Here is a 24,982-nt window from a genome sequence, read left to right on the forward strand (position 1 = left end):
TCTTGAGCCTTGACAAGAAACAAAAGGATGAGCAATAGGCTCAGATGAAAGAGAGATGGTCACTGTTGGGATGGAGTTCTGTCGAGTTTTCTTTCTCTTAGAACACAGATGCAAAAGGATTTCATTTGTTGACAGCTGCTGCTATTACTAGAGGGCAATGCTGGCACTATTTCTCGTATGTCATTCCAGAAATAAAGCATGTATTGTATTCCCCAATGTTTGTTCTACAGTGAAGACATTCTACCCCTGAAGGCACTGCCAAAGGGCTCAGAGGGCAGTGCCTGGGCTAGAACAGAAGCAGGGCTTTGTAATGTGTCAATCTGGCTAGTCTTAATGATTCCCCTGAATTTCCTTCTCAGTTAGGGCTTTTGCATTCTATTTGGAGAATAAAAAAGAAGCAGCCGTGTTTATCTTCATGCTTGGCAGCAGAGACAGGGATTTTTGCAGTTCCTAACACACTGTGTTCATCTGCTGGCTCAACTCAATGATGTACAAGACCTATAACTGCTCATTTTTCCAGGTCCTTTGACATTTCTACAATGCAGTCCAGGTATGTGCTTAGCTCTATGACAGAGGTTCAGCTTTGCAGAAGGAGCTGGGCTAGCTTCTGGTCTGGAGAGACCCCAGCCTGTCCTTGTTCATCTCATCTCAGCACCCTTACTGTCTACTTTGTGAACTTCAATGCAGCTGACACAGGGAATGAAGCAAAAACCTCACAAAGACTGTTTAGGCAGCGCCTACAAACACGGAAGACCAAAATCCCTTTAAATTCCGTTTCTCTTTCCAAACTGTGACTAATACAGAGAAGCACTGAAGAAGGCTGGGAATTGAAAAGTTAGCCAGCTAGTTTCATTTCTTCAGATTCCGGCTGTCACTTTGTGGGAATTATTTCTGTAACTCTTGAGGGCTTTAAAGTATAGGAATTGTCCCAAACATTCCTCTCACTTCCTATTTCAGCTCCAGGGCTACCAGTTGACGAAGTTTTATGCTAGGTATATGAGATGCTTTATAGATACCTCTCTGCAGTGTGTAGAGATGACATTGTGACTTCATTTGTGAGGTGTGGGGCCACCATGGATCAGAGTATGAGTTTTTTATTCCATCCTGTTAATTTGCAGAGAATGTTAAGCTGAAGTGAATTAAGCTAAAAAGAATTTTTTAAAACATGTAGGTCCTGGACAGGCTGAAATTACCCCATACTTGTAAGGTAAAAAGGGCACTTCCAGTACATTTTAAAAAATTGTTTTGGGTGTTTGAGTGCTTTATCTTACTGTAAGTCTGCACATAAAGTGTCTGCTGCCCTCAGGGGCCAGACAAAGGTATCAGATCCCCTGGGGCCGGAATTACAGGTAGTTGTGAGCTGCCATGGGGGGGGGGTTAGGTCTGATTCTGGATCCTCTGGAGGATCAGCTAGTGCTTTTAATCATGAAGCTATCACTCCAGCCCTGCAGGTACATTTAAGGATGTACTCTTTCTTGGAATGGTGTAAGTTTGGGATAAGCATTTGTAAGACTCTGCAAATATGTGATCCCTAAATGTATCATTGGTTGTTGTTGTTTGTTTGTTTCTTTTGTTGTAACTTGATTGTGTAGTTCTGGAGCATGAACTTCGTAGATGACAGTGTCAGGTCAAAGGTTGGACATACGCTCACTCAGGTCACTTAGTCCTGGTTGTAGAGCCAGAGTACCAGAAGCAAAGATCCCCTGCTTGCAATGGTACAGTCTTATGCAAGTCCCCAATCCCTTTGTAGTCTATATCTGGGCATCTAAAAAAGAGATAATGACTATACACATCAGAGATTAGACATAATAGATGAAAGACACAAAACAGTTCTTGGCTCATAGTTGGGGAATAACTTTTAAAAAGTTGTCAAGGAGTTCAAAAGAGGCAAAAGAACTGCAGCTCAGGAACACTGAATCAGAAAGCCCTGGATAGTATCCCACAAGACCAGTTCACAGGAAGAATATGTCTATCTGTGTCTATATATCTATATATCCCATATATATGAATTTGTTTTGAGGATAATTTACTGTCTGGGAAGAAATTCTGACTGCCAACCTATTCTCACTGGTTAGTGTTCTCAACTGGAAAAAAAAAAGTGAGGGAAAACATCTGAATGGAGAAAGGATTTATTTTGGTTCATGGTTGACTGGTACCATTGTGTTTGAACTTGTGGCAAGACAGAAATATCACAGGGGAAAGGCATGACAGGGGGAAATTGCTCACCTGGTGGCCTTTTCAGAGAAAAGGAACAGAAGGCGCCAGGAACAAAAGGATCCATCTCCAGTGACCCATTTCCTCTAAGAATGTCCCCAGTTTCCACTCATTCGAAATAATTCTATCGTTATAAGCCCATCAATGGATTAATCTAGTACTTAGGGAAGAGCCCTCATGATTCAAAGATTTTTTTGTTAGGTTTGAAGAAAAACCCCAAGCACCCCAAAAGGGCAGGCCCACTGACTATGTCCAAGATGACAGCCTGGGCTCAGCTCAGGGTAGACTGTGATTCTCAACCTGTGGGTCAAGACCCTACAGGGTATTGTATCAGACATCCTGCATGCCAGATATTTACATTAAGACTCATAACAGTAGCAAAATTAGTTCTGAAGTAACAAAGAAACAATTTTGTGGTTGGGGGTCACCACAACATGAGGGCATGTATTAAAGGTCTCACCATCGGGAGGGTTGAGAACCACGGGGGGCCTAGAAGCTGACAGGGAGACAAGACAGGGATTGATGATGGCTAGAGTTTACTCCCAGAGACAAGTGTTTCTTTCTGCCAGGAAGATCCACTTCCCTATTTCCCTTTGCCTCTGGCTGGTGAGGCATCTGGTTTCCCACTGACCAGCCTGTGGTGGACACCAAAACTATAGGGCTCTTCTAGTCCTCTCCCACACGACTCCAAGTTTCCAGGCTGTTCCAGTTCATAGCCCCCCCCCCCCCTTTCTCTGTATAAACAATGTTTCTGTTTTGTTCTTGTTGTGTTTTCTGAGATAGCTCTGGCAGTTTGGATACATTTTTGTTTGTTTGTTTGCCACCACCACCACCACCACCACCACCCCACCAACTCCACCCCCCCCCCCCCCCACCCCCTACCCCCACCCCTGGTACATTTTTCTTTTTCATTCAAGAGCAATTCTGTTTGATGTTCTCACTGTGCTCTTGCTTACACTTTTAAGAATTAGCTTCACCAGCTGGCAAGTGGAACTTCACTCCAGGAGACTTTGGAGGACAATTCATTGACAAGCTACAACAATTAGTTGTGACGCTATTCCTGGCTGAAGGATGTTGAAAGCCTAAGGATACTGACTTCCTTTGTTTACATCTGTTGGGTACACTTGGTGGTTTGACCTTTAGCTGGGATGAGTTCATCTCCCTTCTTATCCCCAATCTGCCCTCTAGAAATATTTAGCCTTCATTGCATCATTTTCTCTCACAAGATCAATAAGCCTTCCCTGTTTTTATTTGTTCTTCAATTATTCTCAGAATGAATGAATGAATGAATGAAGTGGATTTATGAATGGATGGGGATGGATCCTCAAAGATGGGACAGAAAGCCAAATATGGGTGCCTGGATCTGTTCTCAGCCTTTCAGAAAACAAAAATTAGGGGAAACAGAAAAAAAATGTGCAATTATCTATATATACAGGGAATTGTTTAAAAGAGTGTCTTTTGGGCATAGTTGGGTTTTGAGGTCGGTGGCAGTAAGGTCCCTTGTCTTACTTAGTTTTTGTTGCTATAAGACAAGAGCCTTACCATGAAGCCTGAGTTGGTCTCAAATTCCCAAGTCTCCTGCCTCAGCCTTACCAGAATTGGGATTCCGTGTGTACTGTGTACCACACCCAGCTGAAGTGTCTTCTTTCGTCCATTTCTTTGTCTCCCCAGAAAATAAAACAAAGCCCAGTCTGCAGTTTGAATTGTTCTGTTCCCCTTGAGGTTATTTTGCAGAAATAACATCTCCACCTCGCCTGCTTCCCTTGTTTCTGTGTTTGTTTTATGGAGGTACTCAGTCTCACAACTATACTAGGGAGGTAATTTGAAGCAGAGTGTTATGGAAATAGAGGCACAAAAGAGGCTATGTTGCCATGCTGAGAACCTTTCTCCTGATCCTGGCTCTCGAGTTTCCCTTCCTTTGTCAGTGTGACTGGGTCCTAACGTGGAGGAAGGGCCCCACCAGAGAGCAGCCAGGGGTCACAGCTGGAGAAAACACAACTTACTTTCTTTCAGGAAGTATTTACAAGATCGGTTTCCGTTTCCTGGTTCTGACTGACATTCCCAAACTGAAAAAGAAGTCACAAGACTAGTCTTTTGCAGAACTGGCCTTGACTCATGCAATATTGTCAAAGAAAAGCCGAGATTTCAGCCACCTCCCAGAAGGTCTGTAAACAAGCTTGGAGGTGAGCTCTAGGCTTCGGAGAGCCCTGAGGAAGGGCTACTAACATTCACCACCAGCTTTCAGTGTGCTAGGCACCTTCCTCTGCTTTTCTCAGTGGAATCTCACGTCAGGAAGCAGAGGCAGAGAGGCCAAGGACACACAGAAAGGAAGTAGGTCTATTTTACTTCAGAGCTTGGAGACTTGGTATAAGCCCAAAGTGTACAATTTTAAAGAGAGGCTTCCACAAATCTGAAAAAATAAAATAAAGTAAAGAGAGGCTTCAAGTAATCTGTTATGCTTTGGAAAAACAAGAAATCTCACAAAATATGATGAACTTTCAAAAAATGTCCTCTTAAACTAGGATTAAAACAATAATAACAGGAGCATAATGGAATATATACTATATGCACACCTATGTAATGTCTAACATATTATTTAACATATAGTCATTATATGGTTTTACATATATAAAAAATAAATAAAAAATGAGTGCTATATAATAATATAAATACTTATAATTTAAAATGCTATTTAAATGAGTCACAATAATTTTACATTTCTGTATTTATTTTACAAACAAAATAATTATATTTGTATATTATATGAAATTAAAATACAAAAAAGTTTTATATAAAATATATTCTAGAAATACATGACAAGATGGTTTGTTAGAAGTATCATGGAGATAGCTTGTTTCCAGAAAACGGCTGGGAGTAAACTTGAAGTGTACTGGTCATGAGTCCCGCTGTGTCCAGTGCGTTCCCTGTACTTTAAGGATAGCTAAGACCTGGCTCTTCCGTAAACCCTCCTGCTCTTTTCTGTGGCTGGTAGTCCTCTCCTTTACTCTTACTGAGCTTTGAATCTGCCACTGGGTTAGCTCAAAGAGCCTTGTCTAGTCCAGGAGGGAAAATTAATTAGCAGATGGATGAGGAGTGTGAGAAAGAGCATGGAGTTGAGGCAGAGGTTGAGAGACACTGTCAGGGATGAATGAGCTTTGTAACTTAGTATTCACTGGTAGAAAACAAGACAAGATGGAAGAGCAAAGACTCTCATTGCTAAAAGTATTCCAGATTTCCCCAAACTAAGGCCCTGTTTAAAACTTCAGCTGTATTCCAGGACTTAAAGCCAAAAGACAGATGATAAGAAACAACGATGGAGAAATCTATCCACACCCTGAGAAAGAAATACCACCCCACCACCCCCACCCCAAATCCAGGAAAGGAATAAGATTGACAGTTTAACCTTGGTTAGAGTTAGGAATACAGTGGTTGGTAAGGAAGTGGTCGGGTTCCTAGGAGTGCAGGGCACCTTAACACTGTATTGGTCAATAAAAGAAACCAAGAGATAAGGAATCACGAGACAGTTTCATTTGTTCATGGATTCAATTATCGGAAGTCAATTGTGATCTAAAAATTGTAAGTGAAAAAATTCTAAGTATCAACAATTCCTTTAAGCATGCACAATTTTAAGTAAAATTAAAAACAAACAACCACCATCCAACTCTGTCCCATCCAAGACATAAACCTCCATGTCCCACATGTCCATGCTATATATGCAACCGTCTAGTTAGTCACTTAGTCCCTCTCATTTATCAGGTTGACCATCATAGTATCATACTTTGTGTTCAAAAACACCTTAATTTATTTAATAATAGCTATACAGTGCAACAGTGTCAAAATTAAGCCATAAAGAACCTTCTTAAAGTGAAAGACAAAATGTATCACTCATATGTATATATAGAAAAAAATGTATATAGAGTCAGGTACTAACCAGTATCTTAGACATCCTCAGAAACCTCTGGGGACCTTAAAATGCCCCCCCCCCCATGAAAAGGACCATACACTGCTTTCAAGGGTCTCTTTTCAGGTAGAGCTGTTGTTTCTGAATAAGAATCTCTATTCCCTACTTGGAGATCAGCTGCTTCTAATCTCCATTGGTCCATACTGCATCCACTCATCCACAGACAAAGCATCTCAGGTGGGTCTACATTTCTGCTACTTAGAGCCATGGCTCACATTCATATAGAAATTGGAATCTAGAAGTTTTCTTCAGCATCTAGTTTGTATGTAAGGTGAATTAAAAACATATTTTTAAAAGAAAAAAGAATTTTTCCTGATACATTTGTCTTCTTTCTGCTCTAGAATAAGTGGGAGATTCTGAGCTAAACTCCTTTAATGATATTCTCACTGAAGGGAGGTCCAATTTCCTATTTGGGAAATGATAGCTGAATAGTGACTATCTTTCTCTTTGTAGATATAATCATCTTTTTGGCAAACTTTTTATTCAATATTCTGTAGTTGTTTAATGTACATTTAAATGGTCTTATCAATTCCCAAGGAAATTTTAAAAAGCAAAAGATGGCCAGCATTATCCATTTGCTTTTTGGGTTTCTGAGGGAATAGTACTTCTGCATATATCTGACCTCAAGTTTTTTTTATTTTGTGGGCATTGAGACTTCAGTGGGAAGAAAGGAACCCTGAAATCCTATAGCTAGCACACCCTGAGCACCCTCTAATAGCCAGCTTGTCCATATAGGCAAGACACTCATCACTAGTAGCTGCCTAAGAACATCTGGAGGGCTACATGTTTGTGAAAAATCTTAGAATTGCTTGCCTCATCCCCTGGGAAAATGAGACCGGAAGTGGCCTCCAGGAACACTTTTTCTTGAAAAGTTACAACATTAATACAAGTCAAATCTTGCAAACTTAACATTTGTTTCTTGAAAGCAACCCATCATATTAAATATAATTGAACATTGTAGTTGAAAGTTTATCAGGACCAGCCTGGCCCCGTGGTCCTGTAGCAGCTTATAAAATGATCATATTATTTACAATTGCATGGCCTATGGCAGGCTTTTTGCTAGCTAACTCTGATAAATTTAACCTATTTTCATTCATCTATAAGTTGCCACGTGGCTGTGGCTTACCAGTACTTTAATATCTTGCTTCTCCTTGTGGCGGCTGACATCTCCTTCTCAGACAACACCTTTCTCAACAAATCCTGTCTCTCTCGGATTTCCCACCTGCCTCTAAGCTGCCTTGCCATAGACCAAATCAGCTTATTTATTAACCAATGGGAACAACATATATTTACAATGTACAGAAAGACATCCCCCCAGCAAAACATGTTTTGCTTTCTCTCCTCACAGGAACACAAAACTTACAATAGAGAACCTAAGCAAGAACAATTTAAAAGCTGACACTGTTTTTCTTCTTAGTAGATTTTGGGTAGTTTATGGTGGAAAGTCTCAGTCTTGAAAGAACCCTAGGCAACAGGTAATATTGTTCCTGTACATGGGAAGAACTGAGGAATATGAACACAGTGGTGAATGCTGGAGAGAAGGCCAGGCAGTCTTCTCTCCTTGGACATCTTGTATAAGTTCTCTGAATCTTTGAGGGTGTCCCTGAGGTGTCAGACTTGAATTACTTGAAGAGATGAGAATGAAAACAGTTCAGATTGATTTTGTCAACTGGGATCAGACTTTAGGGAGTCTAATGCCAGGCAGTTCACTGTCAGCATATTTAAAACACAATACAATGTGGGAAATGGTTTCCAGGCAACAATCATTACAATTTCAGGTGCACAATAAAACTTAAGGTGTGACTACTTAGGGACTCCTTTACAAAGTACATGTGACCATGAGGGTGTGTTCTACAGTTGAAAGGTCTAGAATCTAGTTCTCCTGAAACCTTCTACATCAAGCAGCCATTTTTAGATTTCTAGTTCTCTGGTATCATAATTCTGACTCTCCCTATAGTCATATTTTCCTCTCCTTTAATTTCTTTACCAATACTTCCTCCAAAACATTCGGTCCCAGTCGAGTTCACAAACAGGAAATTCAAGACTCCTGAAGCATCCTTTTCCTGCAACAGGAAGCCATTGAAGCTGAGAGTTGTTTTTTTCTCACCAAGAGAATTTTCTACTTCATATTGCAAACACATGTGTAGCTGCCCTTCATCAACAGCCCTGTGTTTCCTTCTCTGAGGAATCTGTAGTCAGTTCAGACAGATTTCTGAGCAGCAAATCTGCCTTGGCTAGAACACTAGAGGAGATCCGAGCAGCCATCAGCCAGTGACCAGTAGGTAAAGCCTACGTTAACGGCTTTTTGGTTTTTTGGTTTTTTTAAATTGATTCTTTGAAATTGAATCCAGTATCTTTGAAAACCTCAACATTTCCCCAGAGTTCTGGATTTTGATACTTGCTTAAATACTCAATGTGCTTTAACAGAGAGCAGAAAGTGTTTGCTGTTAATTCAGATGCATTTAAGTCCCATGACATTTCCAGAGTCACACAGCCTTTCTGCTATAGACACCAGGAGAAGCTCAACCGTAAAGTGGCCTGCATGAAATGAGAGGCACATGGTTGATGCGAGCACAGAGAAAGGGGCCCATCTGTTTCACTCTGTTGTCACCCCACATTTTCATCATTTCAGGCCGACATATTCTTACAAACTCTTGCTCCTGTGTTTGGCATTTCAGAGAGTCAGTACATTAAACTATTTGAAGGTAGCATAAATTGTAATGTGCTCTGGACTAAATCTAGACAATTCTTCTCTGAGGATCCACAGTGGGTTGGCTGATAAGCTAGAATCTGTATCTCTGAAATTCCCAAAGTCTCCAGAGAAGCCAGGCTTGATCAGGTGATGCCCACATCTGTCCATTGCTTGGTGTTTTGTTTTTAACCCTCACTAATCTTTAAGAAGGAAAGAAAACTAGATTCACTGAAAACTTTCTTCAGGGTAAAAATACTATTAGTACACTAAAGAAATCTTTGAAAACTAAAATGAGCATAAGGAAAAAATTCACATTGTCCTTCTGTCATCAAAAACAACTAAAATACACTCTATGAAATTTTACAAAGTTGAAGGTCCATAAGATACTTAGCTTCTTTTTATCTATTTGTTTAGTGCTGCCTTAAGATTTCCCTTGTCATTAAAATTTTAATGACATGAATATCATAATGATGTTGCTGTTAAGTGCAAAAGGGTTGGGGAGTGGGGGGGAATCATGCTGTTGTAAGAGAGCTGAACCACTGCAGAGGGGAGTGAGCTGCAATCTGGAGTAGCCTGGGGTAGCATAGTGGAAGAGGTGAGAAGGGTGCTTACTAGGGACCAGAGAAGCCTGGAGGTTAGTATGGGCTTTGATAGAGAACCACAGTGTACGGCCAGCCGCAGAGAGTCAAATGTCCCCTTTGCCACAGGCAAGAGAAGAAAGCGAAAGTGGCTTCTTTTGCAACAGAAAACCCTATTCACAGGTCCCAGTGCAATGCTGCCTGTGAGTTTTGGTCTCACCACCAGCAATGGTCTGGCTTGAGCTGAATCAAGACTGTCATCTTGCACCAGGTCAGGGAGCCTGCCCTTTTGGGGTGCTTGGGGTTTTTCCCTCTGGACCTAGCACTTATTGTGTATGCACATGCCAGTTTTTCTCTTCCCACTCGCTTTGTCCCTCTTTCCCTTTCTTCTGCCCACTTCCCAGGTTCTTTTCTTCTCCTTCCTTCTCTCGTTTCCTTCTTTCCTTTATCCCTTACCTCTTTTCTCCTCTTACAGTCTGTATTTATTTTGTAGCTAAATCAAATTTTTGCATTATTTAATTACTAAAAACAATCAGCTTTGGGGTAGGTGGGATAGTGGACTCCCAGCTCCACCTGACCCTGTTCTCTACTCTACAAAGGCCTCACTCACTGAACAACTCACTCAATGACTCTTTTTTCCTTACCACCATGCCTTTAAATAATGTGAGTCTATCGGTGGTTCCTGGTCTTTTAAATTTTAGCCATTATATATTGATTTCCTAACACATAGCCCAACATACACATATGTACATACATGCATAGATGCACACACATGCATAAACTCAACAAGCACACACACATGTACTAGATAACACCAAAATTAATGTTTGCATGAATAACTGGAAATCGTTCCTTAGTCATGTTGAGATATCAAAAGACTGATACAAGCTGGGCATAGTGGTGCATGCCTGTGATCCCAGCTCTCCAGATGTCAAGTAAGGCAGAAGGATTGTGAGTTCAAGATTTAACTTGCATTATATAGTGAGTTCCTGAAAAACAGGACCATCTCTCTCTCTCTCTCTCTCTCTCTCTCACACACACACACACACACACACACACACACACACAAACACATACTCATACCACCTTTGACTGAATATTTGATCTACACATTTGTGGGGACCCACAGAGACCCTAGCTTGTGATTTGTTTTCATCTTGACTCAAGGTCAAGAGAGTCAGAGAGTCCAAACATGTTTCTGCCCCTGCAAGGCTGCGTAATAGGATGTTTTGGCCAAAAGGCGTGGTTAGCAGGTGTTTTATACTTTAAGGCCTATTTATAGGATGCTTTGCCGTAAGGTGTGGTCACTGGATGTCTTGAGTATTAAGGAGGTGTTTACACTTGATTGTACTTTGTACTTTGAACCATGATGTCCTTCAAAGAGGGAAGTCTTTTTGGCCCTGCCTTGCTTTGGGTGTATACAAGCTGTGAATAATACAACTCAAGTCTACCCTATTGACCTGTTATGCCAAAAACACCCCCAGAGAGACCACCAAAGACCAAGGATGTCCAGAATGCAAAAGCAAGGTTTATTTCCATTACAAGTCGCAGGACAGGGAACTCATCTCAAGCACTCACTGGCTACAGCACAGCAAGGCAGGGAGGAGTTTCTTTTTCTTTGTGAGGCTGGCTTTTTAAAGGCAAAAACCACGAGTCCCTCTAGTTTGTGAGGGAGTTAGTATGGGTACAATTTTAATTGGCTAAATCTTCCCAGGCCTCCGTGTTATCTTATTTTAGTTTGTTTGTTTGCTCTGTTTAGAACTTTTACAGCCCATCTCCAGAGTTGGGATGTGCCATCTCCAGCATTGGGACATCCCGTGGTTTATCAGTTACCACCAAATGGCCTGGCTTTTGTCTGGCATTTGGGGCACTCTTTTGTTAATTAGTTGCTATCAGATGGCTGTACTTTTAAGTTCCTGGGAGCTTGAAACTGGCCTGGGTCTATCTATATTAAGATATTTTTGTCTAAACCTCCTTCTTCATCTTAGAGAATAGAGTGAGGGTCTCACATACCCAGAACCTCCAGAAGCTATCCTGTGTCTGTCTTTTTCTTCATCTACATCTATATTTCATAGCTATCAGGTTCCAATTCCACACTCCCTGCTTTAGAACCCATTCATTCAACAGGTCGAGCGGGACTCTACACACATTCCTAAGATTCAAACAAATGTTTAATGCCCAAAGCCCCTGCCCTTTCTCAACACTGTGCCCTATAAGGTCTGAATCACAAATCCATCAGGCATTGTCCTGTGAAAGTCCCTCGTTTTCCACAGACTTGATATCACTGGGTTTTTAGAAAACATGTCACTGCATAGTTTTAAGTAGCATTAAATACAGTAGGCATTCCTTTGGTTATTATGTGTTGTTAGATTTTAAACTATCTACTCACATTGTAATTTTCTTAACTAGTACAGCTTTTTAACTATCCAAATGATCCTTGTCACGCTTGTTGTAATGACTTATTTTCTGGATTATATTTTCCCCTTGGATATCGTTACCTCATCTAATCTCAATCACTTACTTAAAGGTGCTATTTCAACTTAGTTACAATGATGTCAGGTCCAAAGGAAGCTCCAATACCCTAAAAATCCAAAAGGCAGATCATTTATCAAGAAATAAGCTCAACTTGGACTATAGCAGGATTTCTGGTGGTTAGATAAAAGGCAGAATTCCTTAGGAACTGGTGAAACTACTTCCTATCTGCCAAAAGGAGTCATTTCCCTCAGCTGGCAGAAGGGACATATGGCGGCTACCCATGGCACCATCAGCGTATCCAGGCTCGTGCTGGCCTCTAAGCTCCAGCAGTATCATGTACCTGTTATATATTTCAAAGTCCATGCTACCGTCCTAGCCCTTCCCACCTCCTCTTCTCCACTAAACTCTCCCAGCTGGCAGGCTTCCCTCTTGTCAGCTACTCATCCTTCTCATAACCCAGCTATTCCCATTATTCTCTGCCCTTGCTATTCTCACTATACTCATCTATCTGCCTATCTGTCTATCTGTCTATCTATCTATCTGTCTATCATCTGTCTGTCTATCTATCTATCTGTCTGTCTATCTATCTATCTATCTGTCTATCATCTGTCTATCTATCTATCTGTCTGTCTATCTATCTATCTATCATCTATCTGTCTATCATCTATCTATCTATCTATCTATCTATCTATCTATCTATCTACCTATCTATCATCTATCTGTCTGTCATCTATCTATCTGTATATCATTCATCCATCTATCTATCTATCATCTATCTATCTATCTGTCTATCATCTATCTATCTATCTATCTATCTGTCTATCATCTATCTATCATCTATCTGTCTATCATCTATCTATCTATCTATCTATCATCTATCTATCATCTATCTATCTATCTATCTATCTGTCTGTCTATCATCTATCTATCTATCTGTCTATCATCTATCTATCTATCATCTATCTATCTATCTGTCTATCATCTATCTATCTATCTGTCTATCATCTATCTATCTATCTATCTATCATCTATCTATCATCTATCTATCTATCTGTCTATCATCTATCTATCTATCTGTCTGTCTATCATCTATCTATCTATCTATCTATCTATCATCTATCTATCTATCTGTCTATCATCTATCTATCTATCATCTATCTATCTATCTATCTATCTATCTATCTATCTATCTTGCTATCTATCTTGCTATCTTTTCTTGCTATCTACTTGCTCTCTTTTCTTCCCTTACTCTCCCTTGCCTGTTTCCCATGCTGTATCTTGATGTCTCCACTCTTATTTCCCACTCTCCCATTTTTCTAGTGCTGGCTATGGGCAGTCATTTTCCTTCTCTCTCTGCTCTAGACTCTTCCAGATATCCCTGGCTGTGCTCTCCTCCTTCCTTTATCTCTCCCGTCTACAATAAGAATGTTAACCATATCAATGAGCACTCATGCCACCAGGTTTTTTTTTATTGCACCCCCTTGCACACCCACCCCCTTGCACACCACCAGGGGCTAAGTAGTCAACATGTAAATTTTCCAGAGAGAAGAGGGACCTAATTCATTCCATAACAGTTCTGTGTGTTATCTTGTTTTCCTGGTAAATTGTAATATCCATGAAGTCAGAGACATGTGCACTGATACATTCCAAAAGTCTAAGAAGCAATTACAAAGTGCCTAGCACATCATACTCAGTGAACATTTATTGATTATATGAATGAATGAAACAAATACTCTTAGTGTTCTATCACAAACCAAGGTCAATTGCACCAACACAAATTTATTTCTAAGTTTATCTTCTGTTTGGAGCTGTAGAGAAGTCATTTAGTTGTATCAAGTTCCTAGTCAAAGACAGCTCATCTGAAATCTCAATTTTTACTGTTAAGGGAATTCCTTAGTGGCTCAGAGGTCAAGAGTGATTCCTGCTATTACAGAGGACCAGCGTTCTGTTCCTAGCTCCAACTGTAATGCTAGTGCCAGGGGAACAAATGCTCTTTTCTGGACTCCACTGGCACTCATGCATATACATGCATACCCAGAAATACACATAATTTTTTAATCTTTGAAAAGGAATGTCCTTATTCTCCCTCTTTTTTTAAATATTAGAATGCCATGGACTAGATATTACATAAAAAATACAAATTTGTTTCCTTACAGTTCAGAAGGCCAGTGTAACTCAAATTGCTAAATTGTTTTATTAATAAAAAACCCAGAGCCACATATTGTGGTGAAAAACTGAGAGACCAGGGAATAGGACAAACCACAGCCAACCTCACCTCACCAACTCCTCAGCCTCCAAAGAGATCTACTTCCTGTATATCCATGCCTATATACCTTTCTGTTCTACATCTCACTTCCTATCTCCACCCAGATATATCACTTCCTGTCTATCTGTACAGACCTCCAGACCTCTATGGTTAGTGCTGGAATTAAAGACTTGTGCCACCATGCCTGGCTCTGTTCCCAGTGTGGCCTTGAACTTGCAGAGATCCAGGTGGATCTCTGCCACCCAAATGGTAGGATAAAAGGCATATGGTACCATTGCCTGATTTCTGTGTTTAATATAGTGGCTGGCTTTTTCCTCTGATCCTCAAATAAGCTTTATTGGGGTACACAAAGAAAATATCACCACATTTCCTCTTTTTTGTCTAAAAAAATCATAACTACCATAAGAAAAACTATATACAATAAGTACAATAACTATATACAACATATATAAGCAGTAAATATATCAACAATGTCTAGTCCATTTGCATTTGACAAATTCAGAGAAAATATTCCATTACCTATCCTATTTTGGTGAGTCAAAATGTACCTAATTCACTTTCTATCCTAACTTGTATTACCAACTGAAATCTATCTATCTTTTGATGTCCTAGAACTTGCTCTGTAGACCAGAGTGGCCTCGAACTCATAGAGATCTGCCTGACTCTGCCTCCTGAGTGCTGAGATTAAAGGCATGCATCAGTACTGCCTGGCCTGAATTTCTTAACAAGGAAAACTATAACTTTCTAATCTTCAACTCCCTCAGCTGTAGACCAGAGTGGCCTCGAACTCATAGAGATCTGCCTGACTCTGCCTCCTGAGTGCTGAGATTAAAGGCATGCATCAGTACTGCCTGGCCTGAATTTCTTAACAAGGAAAACTATAACTTTCTAATCTTCAACTCCCTCAGAGAACTGAAAAGGAAACAACATTACCTAGTAAAACAGAAAGTGTAAACAAGCAATTTCCAAAAAATGTGAGTTATGACAGAAACAGCCAGCTGCCTGGACAGTCACCTGAGGTTTCTCTGCAACACTGGGGCATTGCCCCGGCCAGCGGGGTTTCAATGGGGGGAACCCACCTGTGGGAGCGAATGAAAGGGATGGGCAACATAAAGGAGGACAGCAAGACAAGATTCTGATCAAGCTGCCAACTTTATTTTTCTACACAAGGCTTATATAGCATAGGAGGGGAAGGAGCAGGAAGGAGGGAAGGGGAAAAGGGGCGTGTAGAACATGGAAAGGGTGCAAGACGTGTGAGGCAGATTGTGCAACTGCAAGATGTCTGCTAAGGTCACTGGTTAGGGGCCGATTATTCTGTTGCTAGGCTTCCTGACCATGGAATGCTCTTTACGTTCGGTTGTCATGGCACCTGACTGTGGGATGTTCTCTTATCTTTGGGGGCCTCTGGTTACTGCTCTGGGAAGGGGCAGTGGGCTTATGACTTGTTCTCTGGCCTAGCTAGTACTTTCCATGGTTCATGTTTGGTTCCTAACATCTTGGTCCCTAACAGGGCATCATCTTTGGCCCACAGGTTTAGCATATCTGACAGATTCATTTGTGAAGCAGCATTTTTTAAAGAGCCTTCCTACCTTGTCTTGGCAAGGTTTGGCAGTCCTTTGTTCTGTGTCCTGCTTGTCCATTTTGGACAGCATACTGTCAGCAGCCAATTTGAGGACACTTTCTTGTTCAGTGACTAAGTTTTGCAACAATGAAAGTAAATTCCATGTGGAGTTTCTTCAATGCCTGTGGTGATGTATTGTGTCCCCTGATATACTGTATCTTCCAATAAATTTTTCCTGAGGATCATAGTAAAATAAAAAGCCAGCTACTATATTAACATAGAAGATAGGCAGTGGTAGCACACACCTTTAATTCTACCTCTTGGGAAGCAGGGATCTGTCTGGATCTCTGTGAGTTCAAGGCCACACTGAAAACCGATCCAGGCATGGTGATACACACATTTAATCCCAGCACCAACCATAGAGGTTTGGAAGTCTGTACAGACAGACAGAAAGTGACAGAGCTGGGCAGGTAGAGGAAGTGATACAGCAGGGCTGAGAGAGCAAGTGAGAGAACAGAACAGAAAGGTATATAGGCATGGGTATATAGGAAGAGGCTCTCTTTGGAAGCTTCAGAATTGGTGAGATGAGGTTAGCTGTGGCTTTTCCTATTTCTCTGATTTCTCTCAGGCTTTAACCCCAATTTCTGGTTCCGAGTTTTTTTATTAATAAGACCGTTTAGCAATTTGACTACAAGTGCCCATAATTTTCTCTGAAGTAGATTGGTGCTGCCAGGAGCAGACATGTCTCATTGTCATTTAAAAAAAAGAAAAGAAAAAAGAAAAAAATCCATGTTATTAAAATATCTTAAATGCCATATTCTGTAGATCTCTGAAGTGTTTGAAATGACCTATCTATCTAAAATATGTCTTTGCTTGACCTTAAAAACATACCTAATATGTCTATAAGTTTGATTGTAATGACTAATGACTAACTTATATTTCTTAATATCCTAAATAGTTGGTAATAATAACTTTCAAGGACTAACAATTTGCATTACATTGTTAAATGAACAGTATAGGTACAATACCTTGAACAAGATTAGAAATACATGTAAAATATTCTAACAAAATCAATCTCAAATTTGTATCAATGTACATAATTTGTATACAAATTTGTGTACAATATACAAAAATCTAATCCATTGTAAAAATATTTAAAACTAGTAGTTGCCTTTTAAAAGTAGATTCAATAATCTACCTTTTTATCTTATCATATCTATGTTCTCCTTTTTCTTTTCAGAGTAGATTCAATGATCTACCATTTATTCTAGCATTTCTATATCTTTTTTTTTTTCAGATTCAATAACCTACCTCTTATCTATAGCCTCTCTTAAATCTAATCTCCTTTGTTTAGACTTTTTCCTGACCATTAACAATAACAACTTGTAACCAATCACCCTAAACAATGACAAATAGCCAAAACCCATTGAAAGATCAAAAACCACTCACCCAACCTCTTGGGAATGTGGGCATCATGTTCTTAAAATCACTTCCTGCTGTCTGGGGGTAAAGGCATCTTTAGGAGATCCATCCTGAAAAGAAAATTTTTGGGTTAATTGTCAGGTCCTGGGAGAGGTAGCTGTATCATTTGTTGTCCAGTCTCTGCATAATGCAAAAGTGCAGGGCTTATCTCAGGTCCTTGCTCGAGTAGTTTGTGAGGCTGGATCATCTCAGCTAGCCATCTCAAAATTGTCCTGAGAAGTTTGTAGTCCAAAACTGATATTTGGGTGATGTTTGTCATCTTAGTGGTATTATCATCATCCTTATGGAACTGTCATTGTGGGGCTGCATCATCTTTTTGGAGACTTCAAATTTGCTGTTAGGCATGGCCATGATTCCCTGCAGAAAACTGATAGAGATTCAAACACAAAAACATGTACAGGCATTTAGATGAAGCCTTTTTTTTTTCTAGAATTAGTTAGTACTCTATATGACCATTAATATCATGACAAAACTTTAAATATATATATATATATATATGATATATATATATATATATATATATATATATATATATATCTTAAAATTTTTGATATAAAATTCATACTTAAGAAAAGTTTTAAAGAGTCAAAATAGAACCAAAGAATTGTGAGATTAGTGGCAATAGAATAGTCCCTTAATTTTTTTGTTTTTTTTCTGCCCAATATCAGATGGCTCTTCTGACATGACACAGAGATTCTGCATTTTCCTTTTACCAGCATGCTTGAGTTTAGAGAAGAGAGCCATGCTCCAACTCCAAAGCTACCTTTAATTTTTAATTGAACGGGGACTACAAAAAAAGACCATTTGTGTTAAGTAAAGAAGAGCAGAAACAAACATTTAGGAAGACTTATGAGATTTTTTTAAAAGATTTATTTATTTATTATGTATACAGAACAGGGCGCCAGATCTCATTACAGGTGGTTGTGAGCCACCATGTGGTTGCTGGGAATTGAACTCAGGACCTCTGGAAGAGCAGTCAGTGCTCTTAACCTCTGAGCCGTCTCTCCAGACCAACTTATGAAATTTTATATGTAACATACCAGTAGGCCAATTTACTCTTTTTCTTGGGACTTATTTTTTCTAGATGTTTTGTCTTTTTCCTCAGATGTCTCATTTGTCCAATGTTCTACAGATTTCTTAGCCTTCATTCTCTTGAAAGACAAAAACAAAAACCTTTTCCAAAACCTAACTTTGGGAAGGTTCCCTTATTGTGAGTTATATCTGATTAAATGAAAAGCATTTGTTAATTATATAAGTTAATTTAAATTGAATGGTCATGCTGTTTGATGAACTATCATCTCTTCTAATTAAAAGGTCTCTCTTGTTCAAATTGAACCTTTATTAATTTTGATGGTATCCATAGTTTTTCTTCTCCTGTAAAAACAAAAGCAAAATCTCATCACCAAGGTAATACATATCCTGGTTTTCATTCTGAGGTCAGCACATCTTTAAAGAATATAGGCTAATTTAACTCTGTAGGTTTTTCGATTATCCAATGTCTCTCCACAGCTGTTGTTCCTTTCTCAATAGCATTGACAAAATTCAAAGTTAATAAAGCATTATGTAATCTATTTCTGGTTTGTTTTTTTTTTCCACACCTTTCTGTGTATTTAGCATATCCTTTAGAGTTTGATTTGATCTTGCTGTGACTGCTTGGCCTGTAGGATTGTGTGGTGTACCTGAAATATGCTTTATATTGTATTAAGCAAAAAACTGTTTCATTTTAGCAGAGACATATGCTGGAGCATTGTCAGTTTTAATTTGTGCAGGTATACCCATGATTGCCAAAACTTCTAGCAAATGCCTGATTACAGAATCAGCCTTTTCAGGACTCAGAGCAGCTGCCCATTGAAATCCTGAATAGGTATCAATGGTGTGGTATACTTACTTCAATTTTCCAAATTCTGCAAAATGAAACACATTCATCTGCCAGATTTTATTCCTCTGAGTACCCTTTGGGTTACATCCTGCTGGTAGTGGAGTCTGACTATAAAAAGAACAAGTAGGACATTCCCTTATAATTTCCTTGGCTTGTTGCCAGGTTATGGAAAAATCCTTTTTTAAACACTTATTATTTACATGACATTTTTAATGAAATTCTGAGGCCTCTAGCACATTTGCTATCAAAATTTATTGATCTCATCATCACCTTATGCTATAGGTCCTGGCAGACCTGTATGGGATTGGAGATGAGTTATATGTAAGAGATGATTCCTATTCCTTATTATATCGTATTAACTGAATAAATAGTGAAGTTAATTCTGACTCATCAGGGATAAATTCTGCAGTCTCAATGTGTAAGTCCACTCTTTCAACATACTGAGAATCAGTAACTATGTTGAGAGGTTCTGAAAAATCTATTAATACCAACAGGAAAGCATATAATTATGATTTTTGAACCATTTTATTTAAATTTTCTCATTTGTAACCTGCCTTTCCTTGTTTGTTTGCATCTGTATAAAATGTAGGGGATCCAGATACTGGTATTTCCCCATACAATTTGATTCAGGATCTAATCAGCTCTCTTTATAAGTTTAATTCTATCACTTTTGGGATATTTGCTGTTAATCTCTCCCAAAAAATTACTGCAAGCTCTTTGCCAAGGTTCACTTTCTGCCCAAAATTTGTCAATGTCATCCTTAGTTAAAGGTACTACAATTTCTGCTGGGTTTATTCCTGCTAACTGATGAAGTCTCAATTTTCCTTTTAAAATCAAGTCGGAGATCTTTTACACATAACTTTGAAATTTTTTTTACTCTGTTTATTTGATAGAAATATCTATTCCAATATTATATCTTCCCTCTGCATTAAAATTCCTGTAGGAGAATGCTTAGAGGGTAAAATAACCAACTGCTATCAAGCTTTGGATCTACACAATCCACATGTACATCCTGTACTTTCTTTTCCACCAGGGCCAATTCTCTCTCAGCTTCAGGTGATAATTCCTTTGACTAGTTAAGTCTTTGTCACCCTCTAAGATTTTGAACAAATTACTCAGTTCATCATTTTTTACCCCAACAACAGTTCATAGATGGTAAATGTCTCTGAATAATCTTTGAAAGTCATTAAGAGTCTGTAATCAGTCTCTCCTAATTTGCACCTTTTGGGATCTAATTTTTTGTAGACCTATTTTATATCCTAAATAATTAATAGAAACTCCCTTTTGTATCTTTGCAGGAGCAATTTGTAATCCCCAACAAGGCAAAAATTTTCTTTACTTCTTCAAACATTCTTTCAAGATATTTGTATTTAAATCAGTTAACTCCTATACATCCTTAAGCATTTGGCTGCCCCTGTAACGTTACTGGGTAGATTAGTGTTTGCTGTCTGGTAACCTTAGGCTGTTTCTCTATAACCATATAATTCAATGATGAGATAGGTTCACCTTAAAATTCTTCTGTCTGGGTCTGAATTTCTCTATAATTCGTTTTAATAAATTTTTCTAAAACTTTTATCTTAGCACTCAAATTGACCAGCCTTTTTAATGCTAAAATAAAAATGATCAAACAAGTAATATTCATAATTGATGTTATGTAAATCCAATCAACATTAATTATCCTCTCACTTAATTGTTCCATTTTCAGACTGCCTAACGTGTTATCAAATAGAGACCAAATTACCTCCATTATAAAAATGTTTCCCATTTTTTAAGGTGGGAAAAAATTCTCTTTTAACTAATTCTTCCCTTTAAGACATCTTAATTGACTCACCAAGTCTATCGACTGAGCAGAACAGTAGAAGTCCGAGGGAGTTTCAAAGCAGCTGCCTAGTGTGGTAGTAGTCTGAACTGGGAATCCAGTGAGAGCCTGCTACCCACCAGGAGTGAAAAAGTCTAAGAGACCCTGGCTCATGTGGGGCAGAGATTCAGCTGCCTGTAGCTTAGGCCTGAGCCAGGGGGCCTGGAAGGCCACAAGTGGCCTTTTAGTGAATTCTTGCCTCAAGCATTAGGCTGCCAGATGTAAAACCAACTGCTAAACGGTCTTATTAATAAAAAACCTGGCACCAGATATAGGGGTGAAAAATTGAGAGACCAGGGACAAACCACAGGCAACCTCACCTCACTAACTCCTCAGCTTCCAAAGAGTGTTACTTCCTATATACCCATGCCTATATTGCCTTTCTGTCCCTGCATCTCACTTCCTCTCTCCACCAAGCTACATCACTTCCTGTCTGTCTATACAGACCTTCAGACCTCCTTGATTAGTGGTGGGATTAAAGCTGTGTGCCACCATGCCTAGCTCTGTTCCCAGTGTGGCCTTGAATTTACCAGGATCCAGGTGGATCTCTGCCTCCTGAATGCTAGGATAAAAGGTGTGTGTTACTATTATTGCCTGACTTCTGTGTTTAATATAGTGTCTGGCTTTTCCCTCTGATCCTCAGATAAAGCTTTATAGGGGTGCACAGATAAGATATCACCACAGGCCAGGATTTAGGAGACAGATGGGGTACATCTGTCAAGATCACTCCTGGTAAGGGATCTCAAGGTGAAAAGGCAAAGAGAATGAAAGGGAGAGAAAAAAGCAACTGTTCTCGCAAGGAGATGTGCTCCCATGATAACAGTATTGATCTATTCATTGTTGCTCATTGGCTCCTATGACTTAACAACCACCACCCACCAGGTACCTCGTTCACTACACTGGCACATGGGAATCAAGTTTCTAACATGAACTTTAGTGGATACATTTGGGCCATAGCAAAAATAAATGATGCTGAATTTCTTTCTGTGTTAGTTAAATTTCTGTGGTTATAACAAAATACCTGAGGCAACCAACTTAAAAAGAGAAAAGATTCACCGTGGTTCATGGTGTTAGAGGTTTCAGTGCTTGGTCACTTGGGTCTGCAGCAAACACATTATAGTGGAAAGAACAGGGCAGAGGAAGCTCTTGTCACATGGTGACAGGAAGTAAAGAATGACATAGGTAGAGGCTATTACCCCAAAATCCCTTTTAGAGGCATGCTATCAATGACCTTTTTTTCTTCCATTGAGCCTGTTAGTACCATCAACTAGGGGCCAAGCCTTCAGGACATGGACCTTTAGGAGAGATATTTTATTAAACTATAGTAAATTTTGAGGAAGAACATAGAGATGCAAAGCTGCTTGGCTGAGTACATTAATTGTTGAAGTTCAGTTGGAAAATCATTTTAAACATTTTGACTTGTCAGTGAGTACAGAAGGAGGTGAGAATCCACTTTCAGGAGTTGGCCTTTGTGTGATCCAGAGAACACATCAGGAAATTATGACCTTTTGACCTTTGGGTCTGTATGTTATGTAATCCTTCTGTCTTCAGAGGTATTAATTATATGGGTCAGAGTTTCCCAACGGGTTTTAATAGGGATGTATTAGGTTGCCTTGCACAATCAGAGGTTGTATATTCCTACAGTGTCCTTCTATAGAGAGCCCAGAAAACCAGTGGCTGCTTAGGCCAAGTAGCTGAATGCCTGAGAATAAATGGGACCAATGATGGCACCCCATTCCAGGGCTGAGGCCTAGAAGGCCCCTGCATACGTCCTGGTGGAAATTGGTGTTCAAAGGTTGAAGAAACCGAGAGTGTTCATAGGAGAGGGTGGCATTACAAAAGTTTAGGAAGTCAAGTAGGGTGGATCATGGGTGCTCATGCCGGCTTCCCCCTTCTGCCAGGTTTTGGTTTCATCTTGTAGGATGGTGTTACTGATATTCAGGTCAGGCCTTCTTCATCTGGTTTACTTTCCCATTTGCCAGTGTTTTCTGGAAACACTTCCACAGTCAGAGGCAGAAGTGTGCGGTACTGAGACAAGCAGACTGCCAAGATTAAACAACACAGCTATAAAAAAATAAGCTATAAAAAGGACAGCTCATTTCTCTTTTATCCTAAATGAGAGCTGCTGCTGCACATCTGGGTGTGCACGTGCTAACTAACAAGCTACTCCACAAGGTGGGTCCCAAGGGAGCCAGGAATTAATGGGATGCCTTAAAGATTATTTGCCTCAGAATTGTTAGTGATTGTGACAGGTCATGGAATGCCAGACCATGTCATGCTCTGGAAAAAGCAAACATCCAAAGTTTGCCCCTTTTGTTTTCTGGTTAATGACTTTGGTTACTAATTATACTAGTTACTGGGTGCCAGGCATGATTCTAGAGCATTTCATTCACTCACCCACTTAATCCTCCCATCACCATGGCGATCTGGTAGCAGTATTGTTCCCAATTCCAAACAGGGGAGCTAAAGCAGAAGCAGACAGCAGTTTCCCTCAGAGAGCCTCAGAATAGAAATGCAGACAGCTGGTATCAGAGCTCAGGCTTGGAATTGTGTGCCCATCCATTCCACATCTGCATTTGGAATTCTTGCCACACCATGGAGCTAAAGGAAAGGAGTTTCAGCTTAGTGAATGAACCAGAGGAAAAACCCTGCCCTGGGAAAAAGATACTGCTCCTTACAGTGGCCTGTGGGTCATAAGAGTGATAAGAATGAGGATGGGCTATCATGGCAATAATGCGACAGGATGCTGGGGTAAAGGTCTCCTTCTCCCAGCTGAACACCCTCGGTGCTGCAAATCCAAGACACCAATACATTCTGACTCACAGCGCAAAGCTGGACCCTGAAAGGCTTGGCTCTTTCTCAGATCATCTGTCCACAAAAAGTGACATCAGTTTCACTTTCTGGTTTCAGTTTCTTTTCTGTGGGGTCAGCTGCAGGGGAACAGGAAAGGAAACCAACAGCTGCTGTTATATATGGCTCTGCAGCACTTCATTAGGAGTCTGAGGAGGAGACTGTCTGGAGCGTGCTGCAGCCTTCACTGAATCCTGCAACACAGCTGAGAGATCGCAACCATGAGGTATGTCTTCCCTTTCTCTGGTGGTGAGGAAAATGTTGTCAGCCTTGATGACAGATGCAAATTCTAAGCAGCCACAGTCCAGAGAGGCCCATCCTGCTTCTGCATGTGTTTATTGCCTTTCACACCTCTGTCTCTTTAGCTGTAAATATGTCATAGAGATGCTCAGTTGCTTCCTGCAGATCTGCTTAGCTGGCAGCTGAGAAGTGAGGCCAGAGAGAATTGTTTGATCTAGCAGGGACTTCTTGTAAAGATGGATCTGGGAGAATTGCTCCTGTGAGTTCCCCCACCCAGTTATAAAATTAAATTGAGAGTACCTATTAAGAATATTATTGAACAGAAGTGTTCGTTTTAGTTTTCTTTATTGTTAAAGATGTACTTGGACCACTAACCCTCCTTCCTGCTAATCTGAATTTTACTTGTAATTGCTGAAAGAATCTCAGAATTCCATGAGGGTTGCGAACTAAACAGAGCACAAGAAGGAAGGCGCTCCTCTCACTAGCCACCTCTGAGATCTATGTGCCGTCTGGTCCCCCTAACTCTGGCCCAACAAAAACATGGGTGGTTGCAAGGTGAAAGGTAAATAGTAAAAGAGAAGGGCTGAGTGCAGTCAGTTCAGTTCAAACATGACCCTTGTCACTTTATGTGGCTTTCTAGCCATCAGTTGTACAGCTAAGAAACTTGTCATATAAGAATATATAGCTGACTTATAGACAGCATGGGAAAAGTAAGTGAGAATACACAACCCTCCAGAAGCTTCTGTGCTGGGTTGGTTTGTTTCCTGCTTATTTCCTTATCTGTTTATGGGTAAGACAGAAGGGAATGTGACAGGATGGAAAAATCTTTAAGAGTCATGAGGGTACCCTGAAAAAAAGAAAAAAGAGTTCTCCCCACAAAGAAAAGGAACTCGATGCCTATAAACCTCCCCTGCAGCCACAATTCC

At 39.9% G+C, this 24,982-nt stretch overlaps 1 protein-coding gene across 2 annotated transcripts in view; it reads left to right on the forward strand.

Annotated features, from left to right (window-relative positions):
* Positions 1-325: 325 nt before the first annotated feature.
* Positions 326-24,982, forward strand: part of Ifit2 (interferon induced protein with tetratricopeptide repeats 2) — a 29,402-nt gene continuing 4,745 nt past the window's right edge. The window contains exons 1-2 of one of the 2 annotated variants that reach the window (XM_036188594.1): positions 326-550; positions 23,877-24,042. In XM_036188594.1, coding sequence (XP_036044487.1) covers positions 24,038-24,042 — 5 coding nt within the window. In that variant the 5' untranslated portion in view covers positions 326-550; positions 23,877-24,037. Of the gene's footprint in view, positions 551-23,434; positions 24,043-24,982 lie in introns of those variants that run through there. The other variant, XM_036188585.1, reaches the window with a different exon arrangement.

Source organism: Onychomys torridus, chromosome 1 (genome assembly GCF_903995425.1).
Source record: "Onychomys torridus chromosome 1, mOncTor1.1, whole genome shotgun sequence".
NCBI lineage: Eukaryota > Metazoa > Chordata > Mammalia > Rodentia > Cricetidae > Onychomys > Onychomys torridus.